Source organism: Phyllostomus discolor, chromosome 1 (assembly GCF_004126475.2).
Source record: "Phyllostomus discolor isolate MPI-MPIP mPhyDis1 chromosome 1, mPhyDis1.pri.v3, whole genome shotgun sequence".
In the NCBI taxonomy this organism is placed as follows: domain Eukaryota; kingdom Metazoa; phylum Chordata; class Mammalia; order Chiroptera; family Phyllostomidae; genus Phyllostomus; species Phyllostomus discolor.
In genome coordinates, this window is record NC_040903.2 from 118005763 (window position 1) to 118030217 (window position 24455).

The 24455-nt window shown below is 36.8% G+C and overlaps 1 protein-coding gene across 11 annotated transcripts in view; it reads right to left on the bottom strand.

Annotated features, from left to right (window-relative positions):
* LRRC49 (leucine rich repeat containing 49) overlaps positions 1–24455 on the bottom strand; it is a 165318-nt gene that overhangs the window by 140214 nt on the left and 649 nt on the right. For 3 of the 11 annotated variants that reach the window (XR_004903811.1, XM_036028557.1, XM_036028541.1), the window contains exons 2-7: positions 24152–24208; positions 21972–22068; positions 17395–17592; positions 16995–17097; positions 12911–13114; positions 5257–5323 (exon numbers count right to left, since the gene is read on the bottom strand). Coding sequence is in view for 9 of the 11 variants with exons in the window: in XM_036028557.1 (XP_035884450.1) it covers positions 5257–5323; positions 12911–13114; positions 16995–17097; positions 17395–17592; positions 21972–22068; positions 24152–24208 (726 nt within the window). In the remaining 2 variants the exon portion in view is untranslated. Of the gene's footprint in view, positions 1–5256; positions 5324–12910; positions 13115–16994; positions 17098–17394; positions 17593–21971; positions 22069–24151; positions 24209–24455 lie in introns of those variants that run through there. The other 8 variants (XM_036028559.1, XM_028507879.2, XM_036028578.1 and 5 more) reach the window with 7 other exon arrangements.

Below are 24455 nucleotides of genomic sequence, written 5' to 3' on the forward strand. Positions count from 1 at the left end.
ACGTGCACATAAGCACAGAACTGCCACAGAGGCATTCGAGCTACCCAGTAAGGTGCAGGTAAATAAAAACTACACCCATGAGGTGGTGAGAGCACAACATGATTTGAAGCCACTCTATAGTAGAATCCATCGCAAGCACAGTACAATGGGTTGAGGCTGGGCATGACACAGAAATAAGCAGGGGTTCTTGTGGGGCCTTTATCAATTTTTCAATGTAACATAGTTCAAAAAGAATGAGTCCTATACATAACACTTTCCTTCAGAACATTAAAAAACAAATTTCACAATCACTAGAGATTAATTTTCTCATCTGTACTGCCATCACAGTATTATTAAAATATTTATTTATTACTTCAAAGCAGATGTTAGCTAAAAAACTTTTTCAATTTATAATGCAATTTCTATGTTGTTATTTCTTACATTCAAGAATATAATCTAGATTCCATATAGGTTTGAGGAGAAAGCCATATATGCTTATGTTAAATTCAATAATTAAAGGTAACATTCAATCATGCTTTAAAATTTGTCTAAGATTGTTGGTATAGCTAACGTAAAATGAAAATAGACAAAATTATAAAAGAAGAAACAAAGTTATTACAGTATTTGCAGATGACAGAACCAAAACCAAATAATAAAACTTAGATAAAAATATTTCAAAAATAAATACGTTAACAGAATTAGGAATGAATAAAATCAGCAAAAAGCAAAATAGACACTGTAGAAAACCAGTTAATGTCAGCATAAGCTTGAGATATTATCCTAAGATGCTAAGAAAAAAAATACAGATAGGAAGAATAAAAGATAAGATGAAGATATGGAAGACAGACAACATAGATGTAACAAACATAATTGAGAAAGCAATATTTAAATATATAAACTAAAACTATTCTGAGTTCAAGAGAGATATACATACAGAGAATGAAGGGGTGTAGCTGTTGTGTGACCTGCATAGGGTGCCTTCCCCCTTCTGCTAATAATCCTAGGGTGCTCCTTTCAGTCTGTTACTCATTACAGTCGTGCACAAAGTCATAAGCATAGAGTCAATAACTGAAACTTCAGGCAAAGAGTGTTTATACGGTGAGAGCATAGTTCTTCATTAGTTAATAAACTCCACAGCAGGAAGAGAAGATAGGAATGCAAAAATGCCCAATTATGGGTCACACTGATCAGAGAGAGAGTCCCAAGACAGACTATAGAGCTTCTTTTTTTTAACCATATTTTATTGACTATGCTATTACAGTAGTCCCATTCCTTTTTTCCCCGAGTATTCCTCTCTGCCTGGTACCCCCACTCCCTCCAGCATTCCCCCTCCCTAGTTCATGTCCATATAAGTTCTTTGGCTTCTCCATTTCCCATAGTATTCTTAACTACCCCCTGTCTATTTTGTACCTACCAATTATATTTCTTATTCCCTGTACCTTTCCCCCTATTCTCTCCCTTTCTCCTCCCCACTGATAACCCTCCCTGTGATCTCCATTTATGTGATTCTGTTCTGTTCTACTTGTTTGCTTAGTTTGTTTTTGTTTTTTAGGTTCAGTCATCAATAGTTATGAGTTTGTCATTTTATTGTTCATAGTTTTGATCTTCTTTTTCTTAGGTAAGTCCCTTTAACATTTTAAATAAGGCCTTGGTAATGATAAACTCCTTTAACTTGACCTTAGCTGGGAAGCATTTTATCTGCCCTTCCAAGAGCTCAACACTCCAGTCTTTGTTTTGAATAAGAGTAACCCAGACTGCTCTGTCTGTATAAAAACCACCTTCCTAACTCAGCAATACCAAAAGGGTAAAATGCTTCCAGGCAAGCAAGCACGGAAAGGGCAAGCTCTCCCTGAAGGAAAAGATGTCACTGAAAGAAGGGATTCTTCCTGAAGCACATCTGCGTCCCTGTTGAAGAAGACATCTACCAAGAGAACAAATTCTAGTAGAACAGACAAAATCTAGGTCAGAAATTGAGAGTCAAACTCTCAATCCCTTTGCATTCTTCACTTCTCACATATAATCACTGCTAACTCTTGATGTTTCTACCTTTTAAATATTTATCAGTCTGCCCCCTTATCTTGTCCCTATTGCTACTACTTTAGATCAAGCCATTATCACTTCTCACCAGATTACTAGATAAGACTGTCAACTGTTCTGTCTCCAGTTTCAGCTCCTTCCATCTTGTTCCGTTCCCCAGTCTAGTTCTCCTCAGATCATTTTCACATCCATAAATCAAATACATTTCCACAAGTACACTGGGTATCATTTTTATTTCCAACAGAATTATTTTCAAAAGACAAAAATTATACATGTCATTTTCTTTTAGTTTAACTACCTGATGCTATTTTTTATAGAGCTGGACATTGTTTCATCTTGAATAGTTTATCTTCCGACTTTTTAAAAACCTAAGGTCACCAAGACTGTTTTGTGCTTCAAAATACTCCAAATTTTTATTTACTGGATTTAGATATTTTGAAACAAAACACAGATTTTCATTTAAAACTTCCTTCTTCTTATTATAGATCCTTGAGAAATAATTTGTGTGTTTTGGATGTTTAATATTAATACACAGACTATCCTAAACATATGCTGAAATTGTAAGAAACATAACACAAGTCATCTAACAAGGAACAGAGAACTTTTCACCCACATAATGGCTGGTAAGTAACTCCTAGACATAATGTACAGGTGAAATGACACATTACTCATTTATCAGGTGCTCTTACAGGTCTTGGGCAATGCCCATGAATTGTTAAAACCACATATTTATTTCTCATATATACATTTTTTAAATAAACTTAACAAAACATTGCTACAATAAAATGTTTCCCTTATAGCCATGGATAGTTTTTAAAATAGTGGGCTACAACAGTGGTCCCCAACTTTTCTGGCACCAAAGACTGGTTTCATGGAAGACAATTTTTCCACACATGGGGGTGGTGGGGAGGACAGCTTTATAGTCTGTCACCAGATGTAGCCTAATTGTCACTTGCCACTCACCGATAGGGCTTTGATGTGAGTCTGCAAGCATCTGATTTATTATGGTCTCTGTGAAGTCAAACGTCTCTGCTAATGATAGTCTGTATTTGCAGCCGCTCCCCAGTGCTAGCATCACCGCCTCAGCTCCACCTCAGACAATCAGGCATTCGATTCTCTTAAGGAGCATGTAGCCTAGCTCCCTCGCATGCGCAGTTCACAGCTGAGTTTATGCTCCTATGAGAATCTAATGCCGCCTGATCTGACAGGAGGTGGGCATGGGGAGTGGCTGCAAATATGAATGAAGCTTCTTTTGCTGGCACACCGTTCACCTCCTGCTGCGCAGCCCAGACTGAACTGGTAAGGGTCCATAACCCAGGCGATGGGGACCCCTGGGCACAAGATGAAAGAGCTCTGGCCTCTACCTACCTCTCTTACCTTACCTTGTTCCTCAACACCTGCTATAATCTCAAACAGTAAAAAAAAATACCATTTTGCTTTTAGTCTCAGTTCTTTTACATATTATTTTCTTCTACTCACAAAACTCTTTAATTCCTCTGCCCCTTCCCCACCATCTAACTGGGTAACTTCCCCTCTACCAGAGGAACACTAACCAGCCTGCAGAGCAGGGTACCAGCACCGTGCTGTACGGTGCACACTCAGACAGACACCCCGATGTGGCTGTACAAGATCAGAACCTGGTAGATGGGAAGAGTCTACATCTATGAAGGATTTTTAAAAATTACATTAGCTTTTTACCAGAATGATTGGGACTAACAGCTGTCAGAAAGCCTAGAGAGATCATACTGAGGGTTGCGCTTGCTTGACTACAAATGGCAGTGGCAGATCTTGTTCATGAACAGGCAGGTTCTCCTGGATCATCCCAGAACGTATGCTTACCAGCTCAAGAAAGGCTTTACCTTCTGCTCAGGTACCTATTCCTAAGTAAATACTCACATTTCAAAGATTAAAATTTAAATGGAAGAGCAAATGCTTCACACAAAGCCCAGATGCTCTGGGAGATACTAGGAGGGGAACAAAGCAACCAGATAGAGAAATTACACAGACATGGGGGTAGAAATTACACAGACTGACTGACTGAATAGAAGAATAATGAGCCCATATCACACAGTTTCCAGGAAAATGTACATTGAAACCACAAGGAGACACTATAAAAATTTAATGGGCAAAAATTAAGAAGCCTGACAATTCCAAATGTTGAAAAGGATGTGAAGTAACAGGATCTTTATGTAGTACTACTGGGAGTATAACCTGGCACAACCACTTTGGAAATCAGTTTGGCATTATCTTTTAAAGTTAGATATTTAAATAATCTAACCCATCAATTTCACTTCTAGAGCTATACTGTAGAGCACATATGGTATATGGAAGAAGCATGTACTTGAACATTCTTAAAAGTACTATTCCCAATAGGAAACAAAGCAGAAAAAAAAAATGACCCAAAGGTCTATTAATAATAAACTGGATAAACAAGTTTTGTTTAACCACATCATAGAACATACAACAGTGAAAACGAATGAATTATAGCTACTCAATCAAAGAGATGAATTCCAGCCCTGGCTGGTGTGGCTCAGTAGATTGAGTGCTGACCTGTAAAACAAAGGGTCGCTGGTTTGATTCCCAGTCAGGGCACATGCCTGGATTGCAGGCCAGGACCCCAGTGTGGGGTGCACAAGAGGCAACCACACATTGATGTTTCTCTCCCTCTTTTTCTCCCTCCCATCCCTTCCTTCTAAAATAAATAAATAAATTACATCTTCAAAAAATAAGGTGAATTCCAGTAATATAACATTGTATCTGAAAAGCAAAAACTAGATGACAACATGGATACCTTTTTTTAAATTAAAGACAATGCTACTAAATGATATATTATTCAGGCATACATATATGTAATAAAACCAACTGAAAATAACTCATAAAGGAATGATAAATGTGAAATCCAAACTAGAGGTTATTTCAAAATAAAGGAGGAACACCTAAGTAGAAGAAAATCAGTAGTCATGTTCTAGTTCTTGAGTGGGGATTGGATAATGTGTATTTTAAAAATAAGTTAATAAAAAACAAAATAAGGAACAAAATTATCATAATTATAAGAACTTTGAATGCTTTATGTATCATTTACTGTGAGAAGTCACCAAATCTTATATAAATAGGCTTAATATTTCAGTTAAAGGGTAAAGTAACTTTTAAAAAATTCAACATAAGTCTTAAAACTTTTGCAATGTCAAAATTTCTGGACTTTTGTTCAAAGAAGAAAGAAATAAAAGATCTTTATAATACCTGATTTCCATGAAGGTCCAAGACATCTAAATTTTTTAGATTCTCCAGATTTGAGATTTTCTTGATTCTGAAAATCAGAATAAGAACAGATATGTGGTTGTATCGTAAGTACTATAAAACAAAATATGTTAACGCAAAATTAATTTTAATTTATTGTCTATAAATTAAATATAGACACAGAAATAGCTATATCTGTCTATATAAATATATGTTATATATAACTATCTATATTAAATAAAAACATATTTCCTTTAATTTAATTATATTGTTAAATAATTAGTCCTACTAAGGACATATCCTTTCACTTAAAAGTCATATCTTTAGAAGACAGCAATTCTTCTTCTAAGAATCTTAGGCAAGGCACTTATTCAAAGCACTTCCCTTCACCTCAGAATATGACCCAAACTTCTTACCTCAGTCCTCAAAGTCCTAACCCATCTGGCTGTTGACTTCTTCCAGCCTTATCTCCTCCCTAGCTCAGGCTCATCTGTTCATTCTGCTCCAGCCTCAGGGAACTTTCTTGCCATCTCTAGCCTCACAAATTCATTTCTGCTTGGGGTATTCACCCTTGCTACTGCTTCTTCCTTAATGTTTTCTCCCCAGGATTTGACATGGTTCACACCTTTACATAATCCAGGTCTCGCCTCAAATATCTTCTCAGAATGGCCTTTCCAGATGACCCTGTAAAAACAGCTCCCCCTTCCCATCCCCACTACTCTTTCCTTTGCCTGCTTTAATTGACTACAATGTGCTTATCCTTGCCTAAATTTATATTATTCATGTATTTCCTTTTTTACACTCTCCTTCTAACCAAAATATGTGTTTCAAGAGGTCATAAACTTTGATATGTTCTCTACTCTATCTCCAGGACTCATGACAGTACCTGGCACCAAGTAGGCACACAGAAAGTATTTGTTGAATGAATGAATGAATGAAGACAGAACTAAAAGGATGAGTGTTATGTACAGGGGTATTTGTAACAGGATTCTTTACCACAGAGACAAAATGAACACCACCTAAATGCTTTCTACTGGACTCACTCAGTTTCTGAATATTTATTTGGAAGTTTGATTTGCTATCTTTTGAAAAACTGAAATGTTGCTATAAATTAAAAAGCACAACCTGGCTGGTATGGCTCAGTGGATTGAGTGTGGGCCTGTGAACCAAAGGGTCACTGGTTTGATTCCCAGTCAGGGCACATGCCTGGGTTGTGGGCCAGGTCCCCATTAGAGGGGCATGCAAGAAGCAACCACACAGTGATGTTTCCCTCCCTTTCTTTTTCCCTCCTTTCCCCTCTGTCTAATAGTAAATAAATAAAATCTTTAAAAAATAAAATAAAATAAAAAGCACAGAATTTTATCTCTAAAATACCCCAGCCTCTGTGTGTATCAGAATCATCTGGGACATCTTGATAAAATATAGCTTGCTGAGCCCCACCTACAGAGTTTCCAGGTTAGGACCCAAAAATTTGCATTTCTAATAAGTTCTTAGGCCATGCTGATGCTGCTGGTCCAGGGATCACATTTTGAGAAGTAATGTCCTAAAATACAGGCCTTCTTCTTATCAAATCTCAACTCCCCCTCATATGAGCTTTGTGAGAGTGAACTCACCTACCTAATTAAAAATATTAAAGCCTATTCTAGAGGAAATAATCTGAGATGCAGACAGAGATGAATGGATGAGAATATGCATCACAGCATTATCACAGAAAAAAGAATACAATGTAAATGTCTAACAAAAAGGAAAATATTAAATTATTACATATATACATATAGATTATGAAGCTCTTAAAATTATATTTTCAAAGAATATTTAACGACATGGGAAAATATAAGTAATAAAATATAAATATGCAAGTGAAAAACACAGTATACTATAAAAGCAATTTTGTGAAACTATGATATGTGAATGTAGAAAAAGGGCACCACTCGGTGCTGCTAACCATATCTTGAAAAGAAGGCAAAGGGATGACTGCATGTCTTTTGAATGTCACTTCAGAGCACTGTCAACAAACCCACCTAAAGCTCTTACCCTCTGCGACAGCATGGATGGAACTAGAGAGCATTACGCTAAGTGAAATAAGCCAGGCGGTGAAAGACAAATACCATATGACCTTACCTTTAAGTGGAACCTAATCAACAAAACAAATAAGCAAGCAAAATATAGCCAGAGACATGGAAATAAAGAACAAACTGACAGTAATCAGAGGGGAGGTGGGATAATGAGGGAAAGGGTTTTCAGGAACAACGATAAAGGACACATGGACAAAACCAAGGGGGGATGGAATCAGGGGAGAGAGGGCGGATGGGTGGGGTGGGGGGAGGGATGGGGGTAAATGCAGACAACTGTACTTGAACAACAATAAAATAATTTTTTTAAAAATCCTACCTAAAAATCATCTGACTGTTTACTCCGGATCAGAGCCCAAATTCTGTAAAGTTATATACTAACTTGTAGAAAACTGATGATACAATGTTTCTATTGCTTTGTAGAACATTAACCTGTTTTATGACTTAACAATCTTATTCCAGCATTCTCCATTTTCATTAGTTTCTCTTATCCTTCTTTGAACCACCTTTGTCATCCTACTGGTTTCCTCCTTAATGATTTAATTAAAAATTGGCCTGGAGTTAATATCTCTTTGTCTGAGAATTATACTTTTTAACATTTTGGAAATTATACACAAGGGATGGAGATTGTCCCAGCCCAAATTTCTCTGATATGGAGGATTAATGTAATCTGCTTCTGTGTTAACAAGAAACTCTGGGCACATTTAAAGCATTTCTGTCACAGAAACCTAAATGTACAACACGTCTTCCATCTTCCCACAGAACTCTACCAAGGCCTCACATACTGTTAAGCTATCCAATAAAACACTCCCTATCTGTTGTGATTTCAAGCATTCTCTCAGCTTTGACACCTACTGACATTGTGACTCTGACTTCAGATTCCGACTGCCCAGGTGAATAGGAAGAAAAATAGGCAAGTCAGTCAATTAAACTCAAAAACAACTAAATATCTTGTTGTCTTGTTCTCACGAATTATCTTTGCCATAGACTCTCTCCCCACCCCCAGGACCTGAAATGACATTAAAACCGAATTCTGAAGAATTCAAGTGGATGAAGGTATCAGTTAGCTTCGAAAGCCACGGTTAGATTAGGTACTGATGAAGAATTTACAGAATCGTAGTCAGTTCCCAAATAGCTGAAGATTTTTACATTAACACAATGTGAACTAAAGGTTATTTTTTTAACTTCTCCCATTAAATAAAACTGAAAGTAGAAAAGGACAAGGTTTACCTACCACTTCAGTTGCTACAGACTTCTAGGGATATATGACAGCCTGTCTCTCCAGGCTACATTACGTTATTGATGGCAGGATCTGTACAAAGGCTAGGCTTTTCGGGTGTCAGAGACAAATCTGTATGTGGGAACCTTCAAATAATCAAAGGGAAAGGCATATGGAACCCCAGGATCTGGCAGAAAGTTTTATATATAGTCCTTGCTGATGAGAAGAAAATACAGGGAAGTTCTATTCATTAGCCTGTGATCATGACAGCATCAGAAAATCTCATAAGGATAAACAGGGGATTCAGAAAGCAGAAGAGTAAGCCAGCAAGAATTTCAATAGTAAAGTCACACAGAGCGGTGGCGAGTTCGTTACTAGCAATGTAAACTTCACATACAGCATCTGAGCAGGGTCTTTCTGGCTTACCAGCAGAAATATTTGTTGGAGCTGCTTGAACTTTGAGGCATCTGGTTGTCCTAGATTTTCATATATGGTTCCACTGCCTTGGACTAAACGACTGTGCAGTGCTTCACAATGTGGAGTGAGAAAACTTTATGGACTTTTGAGCAACAAGGGGCAACAAGTCACCCAAGACGAACATAAGGACACAGAGCGGCAGAGGTGCATCTCTCTTCTCCAGCAGTCCTGGGCCAGGTCTGCCTAAAGATCCCTAAAGAACTGCCTCAGGATAGATTTGTATTTTTTTTAATGTTTTTATTGTTGTTCTTAGATTTGCATCCTCAAGACTCAGAGGTCCCTTGCTGTGACAAAGTCATTTGGCTAAAGAGGATTAGGCATAAGTTTTTAGGGATCAGATTTTCATTGTACTGATACTTCTGAAATAATGCAATTTGGAAGAATGTGGAAGATTGTCTTATGACTCATTTTGTTTTTTACTCAAGAACACTCACAGTTCTAGAACTTGAATAACCGCTATTTTCTTTATGGGGAAAAATTTAAGTAAAACATGACCCAAAGCATCCAAACGAAAGGCTGGAGGAGCAGAAAGAGGAAGAAGAGACTGCATTAGACTGCTCTGACTTGACAACAACAAGGTTACAGAAAAGGGCAGCAGGCCCCACACAGCAGAAAGACCTTTAAAAAGGTAAAAATGTCCAACACACTAGGTGCCTTTGAGGCATGGGAAAAGAGTAGATTGAGAAATGACTTAAAACATTAGGAGCTACGAGTACTCTAGATACTATGTTTAAAACTAAAAAAGGAGATTTAAAATGTCACTGGAAAACACCTTACTGAAGGACTACAAGGAGCACCTAAAGGCAATGGTACTAAAGAATAAATGGAAGCCAGAGAAAGAAATCAAGTAAATCCAAGGTTGAGAACTAGTAAAGAAATCTCTGGGAGAGATAATAGAGCACCTTTAGAAGGGAATGGCTTAAACATATGAAAAATTTACTCCTCACTTTCCTCAGTGAACTGCTCTCGTGGCATACTCCTACTGTATATAGACTGTACATCTCCAACCTTGCAAAAACTACCTTTCATCTCCATTTCTCCAACTGTGAAATAACACAGCTAATCTCTGAGGTCCCTTCAAGCTCTAATAGTCTATAATCCTATAATTCTCCCAAATTCCCTAATGGTACTATAATGCTTAGATCGACACTTGACCCAATAGTAAGTGACAGACTACACCAATGGGAACTTTCAAGAAACCACAGAGAACAGATTAGACTGGAACTCTGGAACATGATCTTGGAAAAATTATCTTATATTACAGTTGGGTAGTAAAAATAAAGAGGTAATTCAAGATCCATGTTGTGGGGTAAAAAAGATGGGGGGAACAGAACCAAGCTTGGGTATAATGCTGTATCTAAACTTTATCATTTGATAATATAAAAACCATTTTGAATTTTGCCAAACAGCTCTTCTTTCTAGGCATTGCAAAAGCTATCCAGTGAAGCAGAATATAAAGAAAAGTCATGAATGAATCTCAAGGAAATCAGTCATGAATTGTGTATCTGCACCACATAATACACCCTCATAAGAACTGGGGACATTCACACAGCATGTGAACTTAAATGGATACTGAAAATACAACCTGAACAAGAATCAATCAGTAATTTGACAATCATAGAATATCAAGTGTCTACCCTCAGTTAAGCACTAAGAAGAATCACTAGTGAAATACATATGCCTAAAGTGAATACACATGCTTAAAATATGGCCTAAGAAAACATAAAGGCCAAATCTACTATCTACTTCCACATAAACTATGGCACTGGAAAGCAATGCACACTCAATAAATGTTACTTGCTTTAACTAACTGTCAGACTGAATCTCACAAAACAAATTATAACTGAATCTTAATCCATTCAAAAATTCTTTCAAGAGGACTCCTGGCCAAGATAGAGGCATAGGTAGACACACTGTGCCTCCTCGCACAACCAAAGAAGGATAACAACCAATTTAAAAACAAAAACAACTACAACTGAAAGAAAATAAAAACTATATGGAAGTCCTACAACCAAGGAGTTAAAAAAGAAACATTCATCCAAATGGGTAGGACGGATGGAGATGGACAGACCAGCAAAGAAAACTTGTGGCAGGGTGGCAGCTGATGGAGTGGCCAGTCCCACATTTGTGTGTAGATAAACTAGGAGGAACAACTGGGGAGCAAGACAGACCACGGGACCCAGAGTTTCAGTGCAGGGGAGATAAAGCCTCAAAACCTCTTGACTGAAAAAATCTATGAAAGTTGAGGTGGCAGGAGAAAACACCAGCCTCACAGAAGAGTTCATTGGAGAGACCCACAGGGTACTAGAATGTCACAAACCCACCCACCTGAGAATCAGCACCAGAAGGGCCCAATTTGCTTGTGGGTAGCAGGGGAAGTGACTGAAAACCAGCAGAGAGCTGAGCAAGAGGCACTGTTCCCTCTCAGACCCCTCCCCCACATACAGCACAACATGGTGAAGTAGGTTGCCTCACCCCAGCAAATACCTAGGGCTCTACCCTTACTACATAATAGGCATGCTGAGAAAAAAGAATATGGCCCAAGTGAAAGAACAGATCAAATCCCCAGAAAAAATACAACTAAGTTACAAAGAGCTAGCCAGCCTATCAGTTGTATAGTTCAAAACACTGGTAATTAGGATGCTCACAGAATTGGTTGACTATGGTTGCAAAATAGAGGAGAAAGTGAAGGCTATGAAAAGTGAAATAAAGAAAAATGTACAAAAAACCAACAGTGACAGGAAGGAAACCGGGACTCAAACAACAGTTTGAACCAGAAAGAAGAAACATTCAACCAGGGCATAATGAAGAAACAAGAATTCAAAAAAAATTAGGAGAGGCTTAGGAACCTATAGGACAACCCTAAACATTCCAATATCCAAATCATAGGGGTGCCAGAAAAAGAAGAGGAAGAACAAGAAATTGAAAACTTTTTTGAAAACATACTGAAGATGAATTTCCCCAATCTGGCAAAGGAAATAGACTTTCAGGAAGTCCAGGAAGCCTAGAGAGTCCCAAAGAAGTTGGATCCAAGGAAGCACACACCAAGGCACATCATAATTACATCACCCAAGATTAAAGATAAGTAGAGAATTTTAAAAGCAGCAAGAGAAAAGGAGACAGTTACCTACAAAGGAGTGCCCATAAGACTATCAGCTGATTTCACAAAAGAAACCTTTTAGGCAAGAAGGGGCTGGAAGGAAGTATTCCAAGTCATGAAAGGCAAGGACCTACATCCAACATTACTATATCCAGCAAAGCTATCATTTATAATACAAGGGCAGAAAAAGTGCTTCCCAGATAAGGTCAAGTTAAAGGTGTCCATCATCACCAAGTCCTTATTAGATGAAATGTTAAAGGGACTTAACTAAGAAAAAAATATGAACAGTAAAATGACAACAAACTCACAACTATCAACAACTGAACCTAAAAAGAAAACAAACTACGCAAACAACTAGAACAGGAACAGAATCACAAAAATGGGGATCACGTGGAAGATTATCAGCAGGGAATGGGAGGAGGGAATGGGGGAAAAGGTACAGGGAATAAGTAGCATAGATGGTAGATAGAAAATAGACATGGGGGAGTTAAGACTAGTACAGGAAATGTAGAAGCCAAAGAACTTAAATGTATGACCCATGGACATGAACTAAGCAGGGTAGGGAGGGAATAAGGGTGGGAGGGGCTGTGCAGGGGGAGGGGTGGGGGAGGAGACTAAAGGGAAAATGGGACAACTGTGATAGCATAATCAATAAAATATATTTTTAAAATCTTTCAAAACATTTAGTCTACTATGTTTTTAACTATTTTTTAATTCTGAATTGCCATCTAAACACCACAGGACTCAACATTAGCCCAAAATAAACAAAAACTGCTCTGCAAAGATTACCTGTTTTTCCCCAACAAGAGGACACGGAGGGATCTTAGAGTAGAAAGGCCACTAATTTCTTCAATCTGGTTATCATATAAGTCCAAGAATATTAGCCTCCGTAGATTAGAAATGTTTTGGATTCGAGTTATTAAATTGTGTTGAAAGTTCAACAAACGAAGGTGTTCTTCTCCATCAATAATAGGACATACAGTCAGCTTTTGCCTAAGAAACATTTAAAAGGTTAATAAGATTCTGAATTGGCAACCTGCCTTCTCTTATAAATATTATTAGTATCTTTGTGCTCCCATGTTATATGGAGAAAAAAACAACTAGAACCACTTCTTGCCTCCATGAACTAAGCATCTTAGATCAAATTGTAAATCATTCCTATCCTATAAAAGCCAATATACTTTGACAATGGTAATTATTAAAATGAAGTCTAAGCTTTCATTATATTTTAAAATTTCCAACATAAATTGTTTCACATAAAATTGACTTAATATCAGAACACACTCAATGTAAATGCCTTATGCAATAGAGGTTTATGATGGTTTAAAGAACCAAGTCACATAACCAGAGAAATGCCCATGCCATCCATCAATCAACTGATAGAAAGGCTGCCCAGGTAACTAAGTCATCAGGAAAAAAAGAAAAACATAAAAAAGGGTGTCTCATAGAATTGTAGACTCTTGAGCTGGATGATACCAGGAAGAGCAAGAAATTCAGTCATCTACAGTTCACTTTGATAAAGCAATTTCATCCTTTATTGCACATTTGTGCAGACACGTAAGATTTTAAGTATATGTTTACATGTTCAACGCTAACTCTGAACTTTGCAGAATATTTAAAATACTATTGGGTAGGGTGAAACCGTACCAATATATGTCTTAAGCTATATTTAAGACAGTAAACCTCCATTATACAAAGAGTTATAATGTACTACATGTGAAGTTATTATGCGCAGGGCCCTTTAAGAATTCGACAGCATGGATGTAACTGGAGAGCATTATGTTTAGTGAAATAAGCCAGGCAGTGAAAGACAAATACCTTATGATTTCACCTTTAAGTGGAACCTAATGAACAAAACAAATAAGCAGGCAAAATACAACCAGAGACATGGAAATAAAGAACAAAATGACAGGAACTAGAGGGGAGGGGGAGGGAGATAATGGGGGAAAGAAGGGGAAGAGTTGTCAAGGAACATGTATACAGGACCCATGGACAAAGCCAAAGGTGGGTAGGACTGAGGGTGGGAGGTGGGGTGGGTGAGGCAGGGGAAAGTCATGGTGGGAAAATGGAGACAACTGTACTTGAACAATAAAAAACCATTAAATAAAAATAAAATAAATAAATAAATAATAAAGAATTCTACTAAGGTAATTAAACGACCAGAGAGAAATGATTATACTCTGAGATTTTCAACAGTCTTCAAGGAAAATGTAGTTCTATTGATCAAAGTGTGAACAATTCTAATAGGAAAATCAATTAGAAATATTTCCTTTCGGTAAAAACCAAGTTAATGGAAACTTTAAAGCAAATAAATCAGAGTTCTATAAGTGAAACTCTACGAGTGATTGGAATCCTCCACATAAAAAGAAAAAATTGGTTAACACCAGGTAATAACTGAATGGTAATGGTTGACAAAGACATGGTGTTCAAAAATACAGACCCTGAGGGGGAGATTGAGAACAGTATAGGAAATGGAGAAGCCAGAGAACTTATATGTATGACCCACGGACATGAATTAAGGTGGAAGAATGCTGGTGGGAGGGGTGGTGCAGGGTAGAGGGGAATACAGGGGAGAAAAAACTGGGACCGCTATAATAGTATAATCACTAAAATATATTACAAATAAATAAATAAAAATATAGACCCTGAAGAAAATGGTTTAAAATTGAAGAAAAGAAAAAAAATTTGGTAGTAGTTTAATTCTTTTAATGTGTTTAGTATTTAGAATTCATTTCATGCACTCAATTATACTACCTCATTTGGTACTTCTGTTTTATAAATTATAAGTATTCTAGTTTAAAATTTATAACTTTGTGCACCAGTTTAGCAAAAAGCATATATTGTCTCATTTTTCCTGCTTCAGTCTCCCTTTGTTTCTCATAGTTAAATTTACTGATAACCCAGCTTCTAGTTCATCCTAATTCTTGAGTCAGTATCACTAAAATAGAAACACACACACAAACTTTCATCCACCTCTTACATAAGCCTCTGCAACTTGAAATAATCACTTTCTCAGATATCAAATTCAGTGACTAAGTCCCAACTCCAAGACTCACCTGCATGCCCCCTAACCCTCTAAGTCCCTGTCATCCAGCAACAAGCAAACACACTTACACTGGGTTATTACCCAGTGGTCTCCAGGAGAGCCTGTTATGCCTATAAAATCGCTGAGTTGCTATACCTCCTACCCCATCACTGAGGTGTCTATTGGATTATGCTTTTGCCTCTGATTTTCAACTTGGTGCCGCTAAGCTGCATGTCTGGTACTCCAGGCCTACCCTAACTTCCAAAACAGTCAGAGCCTAGCTCTTCCATGCATTTCTTCTCAGGGCTGGATTCTACTCTTAATCCCTTAGTCTCTGGACCAAGAAACAGCACAGTAGTGCAGATCTCCCTTTAAAAATCACTGCTGTTAGCCATGGCTCTCAAATAATGATCCCCAAGTACCTTGCTGCTAGCCCAGCTTTTGTGACTGCACATCCTGGTACTGATCAGGCCTAGTACTAATTAGGCCTATGACATCTTTGTTATCCTGCCATTTCATAACCAGCCTTTGAAGCTAAGTCAATTCCCTTGGGCCTGACTTTCTTAGGTAAACAAGTCTTCACCTGATCAAAGTTTGCTTCTTTACCCCAGAGGCCCACGTGCGGAAGACCAGCTTCGCAACTGCTGAGTCACCCCAAGCTACAACACAAATGCCTAACTTATGTCACTACCTTAAAAATACTGGCTCCTGTCAGTCTCAAGTAACATGAAACTAAAGGGCTGGGGCACTATTTTTGTCTGGATTTTTAGAGACTGACATTAAAAATTACCACAAAATCCATCAAAACATTAAATGATATTATGAAAGTTATGTTAGATAGCATTAGAATTTCAAAAAGCAACAATACCACAAAGATGTCATAAGAGTAACTGCCCTCAAATGTTACTTTGCTACAGAACAACTTTCTCCCAAATACAAATGCTCTGTGACTTCTGCTGTCAGGTGTGCACTGAGAAGCTAAGAAGTCTGCTTAACAATCTGCGGTCAGACACACACTGCTAAGGCAGGGTTGGGATCCTTCACCCACCCTCCTCCTGCAGATAACTTCCTGGACTTAAAGGTAGGGATCAAGTCCTCAATATATTTACTCATTCAAAAAAGTCTTATTGAGAGGGCCTTTTGTCCCAAGCTCTGTTCTAGATGCTGAGGATACAGAATTGAAAAAAACTCCAGGTGTTTGTGGAACTTATATTTTAGTAGGAGAAGACAAATAATAAACTTGGTAAGAAAAATATTTAATATGCTAGAAGGTGATAAGTGCTAAGAAGAAAAATTAAGCAGAGAAGGGAGCTGCCAGGGTAAAAAGGGTTGCAACTTCGGAGAGGGTGGCCAGGGAAGGTCATCCCTGAGATAAAGACATGTGAGTAAAAACCTAAAGGAGGAAAGGAAATGAGCCCACAGACATGTGGGGACAGTAAGTGCGAAAGCCCTGAAATGTAAGCTTGGTGTATTCAAGGAGGCAGAGTGAGTGAAGGAGAGGCCAGGAGGTGGTAAACCTAGTGAGGTGACAGGGAATTCCACTGAACAGGGCCCAGAAGCCTGTGTGAGGACTATATTGCAAAGTTTTTTCTATCCTAAAATCCATTTTCACTGGTCGTCTTCTAGAGTTACTCAGTACTCTTTTAGAGTATAGTCATGCTTTTCACATTATGTACATATAAAATTCCTCCCCATATTCCTCAAAGGATAAATATAAAATTGGTAACAGTGGTAGGAGAGCTAGATAGCCAGAGAACAAGATGAGGGAGACTTTTGTACCTTTCAAATATTATACCAAGCCTATATATTATCTAGTCAATGAATTAAAATAAAATAAATTGTCCTCACCTTTCTAGGGTCAACCTGTCTGAGTAAAGAATTTTCTCTTCAGAAGAGCGCTGGAGAATGGGAAATGATGGCATTGATGAGCTCACCAAATTAATATGATCACCTATTGAAAATGACAAATTACCTGATTAAGAAAAACCTTTAAAATCTTAAAACTAAAGTCACTTTATATTTGGAGAACTTTGGTACCTACAAATATCTTTTCTAGAAAGTATAGTTTCCATAGCTCCCCATATTTGAAATTAACTAGTAAATTTGAGTTTGTTTCTTTCCTCCTCAAACCTAAACTATGTGTACTGTGTATGCCAAATAATCTAGTGCTATCTTTATCCCTTTATAATGCTGACACCTAGTACTAAATTTGAACTTTCTTATAACTGAGACGATAGTCCCTCATTACCAGGTACATTGGGGCCAGCACTATGACAGCCCTGCCGGATTCTGGACTTGGAAGGTATCTGAATGGAAGAATCTCCAAATGCTGAAAAGGAGCTCATGGCAGTTTTCATGTCCAGCCCATATAGTTCTGTCACGTTTGTTGTGGATGAGATGCATGATGATTTATTACGAGGCGAAGGGCTTATTACTCTTCCATCTCCTTCAAAATATCAAAAAGTTTATCACAAAGCTACACAATACATGACTTTGCGACAGAAAATACAGAAAAAGTAGTTTCAATAGCAAATGTAAACCTCACATCATCACTTTTTTTGGTATGCGCAGCTACTATCATACAGAATACTGCAGGACCAAAGTGGATGTCAACAAATCCTACACACTTACAGTGATGAGAGTGAGGGTAGATGACACCCCATGACATTTATAGGTTCTTGGTTAGATGTTGTCTCTCCCATTAGGTAGATTTCAACCTCATGGACAAACCCATATGAAATTAACAAACTATATAAAACATGCACGAAACGCAGAATAAAAAATAATACCTAATGATATACTCACACATAAATGTGTCTTGTTATTTTTCACTTAAACAAGGTAGTTACAGATGGGGTTGGGGGGAGGTGGATAGTAAAGACCTAGAAGAATGTAGGATAGTCGAGAAGAGATGCTGGGAAGTAACAGAAATGAGGTAAGATTTGAGTAATGGATCAAAGGTGACAGTATGACACCAGAAGAATTCTACTGTATATTCTTCTATGAAAAGAAAATTTCCTGAAAGCGGCAATTGATCTTGAGGGGAGTGATAAGCAGTAAAATAGAGGCTAGGATTACCACAAAATTCTGCTGCTTAAACTGACCAATAAGGAGAAAAGATAAAGCCACGTGTAGGAAGTTAATATACTCTTTGAGAGGCCATCAGACAACATGATGGCAGCTTAAAATTAAGTTCCATATAGACTGTATTAAAGAGCTAGAAAGCAATGGTATTTGCTAGCTTCTTCAGGTATGAAAGGTATAAACCAAAGAATCATGCACCTAGCTTCTTGAACAAAATAATCAGTGCTCACACCCCACTTTTCTGAATATCATGAAATATCACAGGCATTCAGAATTGACATCATGTTCATCAATGAAATGGTCTAGTGACATGACCAGCTACTAGCAGGGTACCCAAGCAACCATCATTTAGTAAAGTGATTTGGAAATAAAAACAAACTAAAACTAGTCTAAGAATTAACTGATTAAGGATTAACTGGTCAGACAAAGGAAAAACTCCAGACAATAGGCAACCTTGATTTCTCTTATTAGCATCAGAATTAGATTTTTAAAGTTCTTTTGTAAAGGCTTCAAGCCAATCCTCAATTTAAGATACAGATTTAAACTTTGTAAGAATTGTGACATCTTCATATTGTTCCACTCCTATGATAATCACTATTCACACAGACTGACTATCACCATCAGTGTGATATGTTTCTTACAATAAATAGCAAGAGATGAGAATGATGGAATAGGAAAGCCTTAAAATCCACAAACAAGACCCTCTAAATGATTGGGAATCAGAGTGATCTGTAATTGAAGCATCCACTTAAATATATGGATATATAAATACCAATATATGTATATATGTGTATCAAAAATCCACATATATATGTGGGATGTTTCATCCTACAAATAAACTGCATTACTAAGTGATAAAATTTTAATTGAAATACTTCCTGTTATTGTTTATTTCATATATCACTACTTAATTTACCAGATATGTAGCCTTTCTATTCCCAATTAAATGTACAAGGTACTTCAGAGACAGACCTCATTTTATATTCTTTATACTCATTTAAGAATCTAAATTCAGTAGGAAATCAGAAGAATGTCTGATCTAATTTAACTCTTAGTAAATTTTCCAATTTACTAAGAGTTAATAGGAAATCTATTTTGTATATAGTATTACTGTTAAAATAAGAAGTTCTTACATTTTAATGTAAAATTGTCGAATGAATTCTTTCATAATTAGGATCTCACAGTTGTTTAGAGGCATAAGGTCAACATTGGTAAGACTCTTCACTTCATTTCACCCTAAATACATGGATGGATGGATGGATGGATATATGGGTGGGTTGCTGGCTGACTGGCTGAATGATAAAGTACATGGTCATATATGTGTGTCCACTGAGCCTTATCTTTGTGAGTGTTTACTAGCTAGAATCCTGATTCTAGATTTTCCAGTGATTTACCATGATCTTAAAAGTTAAGCACTGCCTCTTCCTCTCTATATACACACTTTAGAATTCTTAATTAAGGGATTTGATCAATTAAGGTTTATTTAATTGAGGTTTTACTGTATAGTCGTCCCTGAAATATCTCTTACAAAATTTCAAGGATACAGGGGTTAACTCTTAATAGCATTCTAAAAAGCCTAAAAGAAATCATATACCAAGTATTTGAAAAACCAGCCTAACTAAAACATAGTTTCCTTACTTAGGACTGAGAGTACATTTGGTTAATTTATGCTGAACAACATGAAGGTAACGGGCACCATCAACCCCATGCAGTTGAAAATAGAACTTTTGACTCCCCCAAACCTTCAGTCATCCCTTGGTGTCCATGGGGGATCGGTTCAGGAGCCCACCCCTGCAGATAGCAGAATGCATGGATGCTCCAGTCCCCTATATAACATGGCACAGAACAATGTACACAGCTGATCCTCAGCATCAGCAGACTCCTCACCACAGATGGAAAATACTGGTTTTCATCCAGGGTTGGATGAATCCATGAATGCACAACCCAGCGATACATGTGCCCACTGCATATTTATTGAAAAAAATCTATGTATAAGTGGATCCACACAGTTCAAACCAGTATTGTTCAAGGGCCAACTATACATAAGTTCAATTAATTTTGAAAAATAGAGAAAAAATGGGGTGAAATCAGTTAATACAATTAGGTATCAGGATATAGTTTATTAAATAGAAATCCCCAAACTTTTCCTGATACAGTGCTACTAATAATTTTTCCAAAGTTTTATGCTTTTGGAGGTAGAAATGTGAGCAGAAGTTAAGAAGACAGCTACATACTATGTGGATTTCTTTGCATGAAACTGCCTGACACTATGGAGAAGGCACATTTGGAAAAAAAACAGGTACAAATGACTGGTTTGTCACAGAAAATGATTTTGAATGAAACCTTTTAGTAAAAAATAAATACGTTTATTTATCCTAAAGAATTAATTTGTGTTTTATGGGTCATTATTTACACGTAAAACTTTATTCATCTCTCGGGTTCACAAAATTCAGTGCCTTCATACTGTTTCCTTATTAGCAAACATCTAGGAATACTTAATGATTTAGATAAATTTACGTGGCCAGGCATTCACAAATCTGTATACCAACTTCCTCCTCTAACTCGAGAATAGCTTGGGAAAAGTATTTAATTTTGACTCATAATTTGAAAAATAATTTAAGATAGTGTTATGAAAAATGTGAAGGAAATTCACAATGCTGACATAAAAAACCCTACTTCAGATCTTCCAGGTTCTTTATAGCTATAACTTTGTGCCTAATTCATTGTCTGGCACATAACACACTCAGTAAACATGTATTCAGCTGAACCAAAGAAAGCAAGACAGATGCTTCCTGCACCGCGGAACTGTGGTTAGTTGATGCATGCCCAGCAGTCAGCCAAGGCAGGAGTGTAGGAAAAGGATAGAGAAAAATCATGTCAGATTAGAAAGACCCATGAGTAAGCCCCAAAAGTAATGAAACAAAAAAGGAAACTAATCAAATATTCATGCAGCAATGAGATGAACAAAAAGAGGCCTATACCAATCAGCCCTCTCATACAGCATCCTAGGAGGTGGGGATGGTGCTGTACAGAAGGGTCCGGTAGTGCACATTACCAATGGCTAACAGTTGTCAGTGACCAACTAAAAACCCAACTGTATTGTACTAAAGGAAATTTCTCCTAAATTGAAAAGTGCATTTCAGAAATACAACCAGATCATATAAGACAGTATTTTTCAAAGTGTGATCCATAAGCCACATCCTTAAGAATCCCTTGAATCATTTATTCAAATTTCGTTTAAATAAATCAGGATGGAGAAGGGGAAAAGGGTGAGGGGAGCACTAAAAATCTGCATTTCTAACAAGATCTCGGGTAATGCACCCTAAAGTTTAAGGCCCTTGATATAAAATATCTATAATTATATGCATTGTAAGGGAGGTTATTTCTTTTCCACTCCTAACTTTCTATTCTTTCTATTGTTTTATTTCCTAAAGATCTGTGTGCCCATACTCTTACCTTCACTAATTAGCCATTTTTCCTAGTTCTAATACAGTATTTGGAGGATTCTTTCCGATTCTCTTATACATAGCCCACCCCCAAACTAAAATACAGTATCTTTGCTGTGTTGGAAAGAATCTACTATGCTGTGGACATAAAATAAATTCTGACTTAAACAAATACCAAACCAATTTGGTAACCAATTTACCATTTCATTTTTAATTCAAGTCTCTTTGGATCTATAAAGTCAATATTATTAAACAATATTCAAAGAAGATTAAACCATATCTGATCTCTACTCACTGATAATACCTTGCCTACTTGAGTAGTTTCTTTCAAGATCATGTTGTAAGAGCCGGCCAGAGAAGGATGCTGTTTCTTTATTTAGCCTTAATTCAACCTAAAAAAATGATTAAAAAAAAATTAGATAAGAACATATCAATAAGTAATAAAGATAATCATAAAATAACATACAATACCTGGCACATGCTACAACATACAGATGAACCTTCAAAACATCATACTAAGTGAAAGAATACAGACACAAAATGCCACACATTGCATAATTCCATTTATTAAACATCAAGAGTAAAAAACCTATAGAGACAGAAAGCAGATTTGTGGCTTCTAGTTGGTTGGGGTAGGAGACCTGGGGAGTGCCTGCTTAATGGGTATACTGAATTCTGCAAGTAGATAGTAGTGATGGCTGCACAACATTGTCAATGTATTTAACACTGCTGATCTGTACAATTTCAAGTGATTAAAATGATAAATTTTATGTTATGTGAATTTTAACACACACGCAGAATCAGAGTCAATTTCATGAGATAAGATGAAACCAGGCTCCAGTCTGAGGCACTTCCAATTCCTCCATACCTTCACCACAAATACAAGGATTAAAAGAATCATTTTCTCAAAAACAAAAGCAAAAACATACAAAAACTAAATTGTTGGAAAAATCAGTTTTATCATTGGAATTCCTTTAAGAGTCCAATTATAACATAAAAAGATTGTATACCTAAACCTTCTATGAAAGGATTTCTCTTTTAAATTATTTGACAGAACAGAAAAAAATAAAATCAACTTCTCATGATTAGCCATAAAAACCTAAATGAGTGTTTTTGAAAATTATGATGCTTTTGATTCATCCATACTACAACCATAATAATGGCATTTGCATTGTCTTATGAATTATATGAACTAAAGGTATTTTCTCAAAACCTACGTCCACACAAGGGAAAATGAATTGTTTAGAAAGAATATGGATAAGGTGTATCATTCCTAGAAACACAGTGTAATGCTAGAATAGGATTTGTCCAGTGAAATCAATTAACAAAGCTTTGGGGGGGATCTACTATGACCAATTATAATAAAGAATATTTTTGTTTAATTTAGCTAGCTGCTATTTATTCAAGATGATCAAATGGTCTAGTTCACGAGTGTTCGTTTTCATATTCTGAGCGGGGTGAAATGCTGCCTCCTTGACTTGTGTCCTTCTCCCCATCCTCCTCATGCCCCTACTCACCCTTCTCTTGCTGTTTTCTGTAAAGTCTGCCCTTCACTTTAGAGTTCCTCCAGTGACATCTACTAAACATTTTATTCATTCTTTAAAAAGTGAATTGGAATGGTTTGAGATATACAACTTTGTTAAAAGAGAAAAATTATATTGTGTCTTGAGACAATTGTGTGGGAAGTGAGTATGTTTGAGTGCTGAGGTGTGACAAGAAGGAAAGAAAAACATATGTACCTCAAAAATCAAATGAGAAGCCAGAGATTATGGAAATACCAAAGATATGGGGAAATTATTTGGGAAAAACAAGAATCTCCTCTTCATACCTTAACTTCTAAATAGCATTAAGCCTAATTTATTTCCACTACTAATCTATTTTTCCCCTTATTTTAACTGAAATGTACAGATATGTTACCCTAAATTATTACACTTTATCCAGGACAAGAGTCCATTAGTAGCAGGACACACCCCCATTCTACCCATTACTTAGAAAGAAAATACTTTCCCAAATGAATGACAATGACAATGTGCCATCAATTTTAGGAAGGATTCTGATTTAAGAAATGTCTAAATATGCCCTAGCTGGATTGGCTCAGTGGATTGAGGGCGGGCTGTGAACCAAAGGGTCGCAGGTTCGATTCCCAGTCAGGGCCATGCCTGGGTTGCAGACCAGGTCACCAATGGGGGCCACATGAGAGGCAACCACACATTAATGTTTCTCTCTTTCGCCCTCTCTTCCCCTCTCTAAAAAATAAATAAATAAATAAATATCCTTAAAAAATGTCTAAATGTTTAAAAATAATCTTACCCCTTGCAACTGGTGAAATAAGATTCAGTTTTTAAAAGAGGTTTGTTTTGTTTTGTTTTACTTTATGTAGGAAGAAAATAAAAATTATGTTTTATTGGGGACTAAAATAAATATACTTAAAATTTCCAGTTCAGAGTCTACACTTTAAATCATTCTATTTCTTACTTTGTTTTTTTCAGGAAGAGACGATGTTTGAATAACCAGATGAAGCCCACAGTTCACCTGCAATGTAAAAATTAAACCATAAAATATATTCTCAACTTAAACATACACACATACTCCTCCCCAAAACGGTACAAATAAAGATATAACAAACAGAATGCTTGCTTTTTGTTTGTTTCTGGCATTTGATCATGTTCTGAGAATTTGCTGAAAACAATATAATCACAATTAAAAATTAAAGCTTTCACTGTGATTTATTTTCTAAAATGTCTGCAGCAATTTAACCCTCTACTTAGCACCGCAGGAT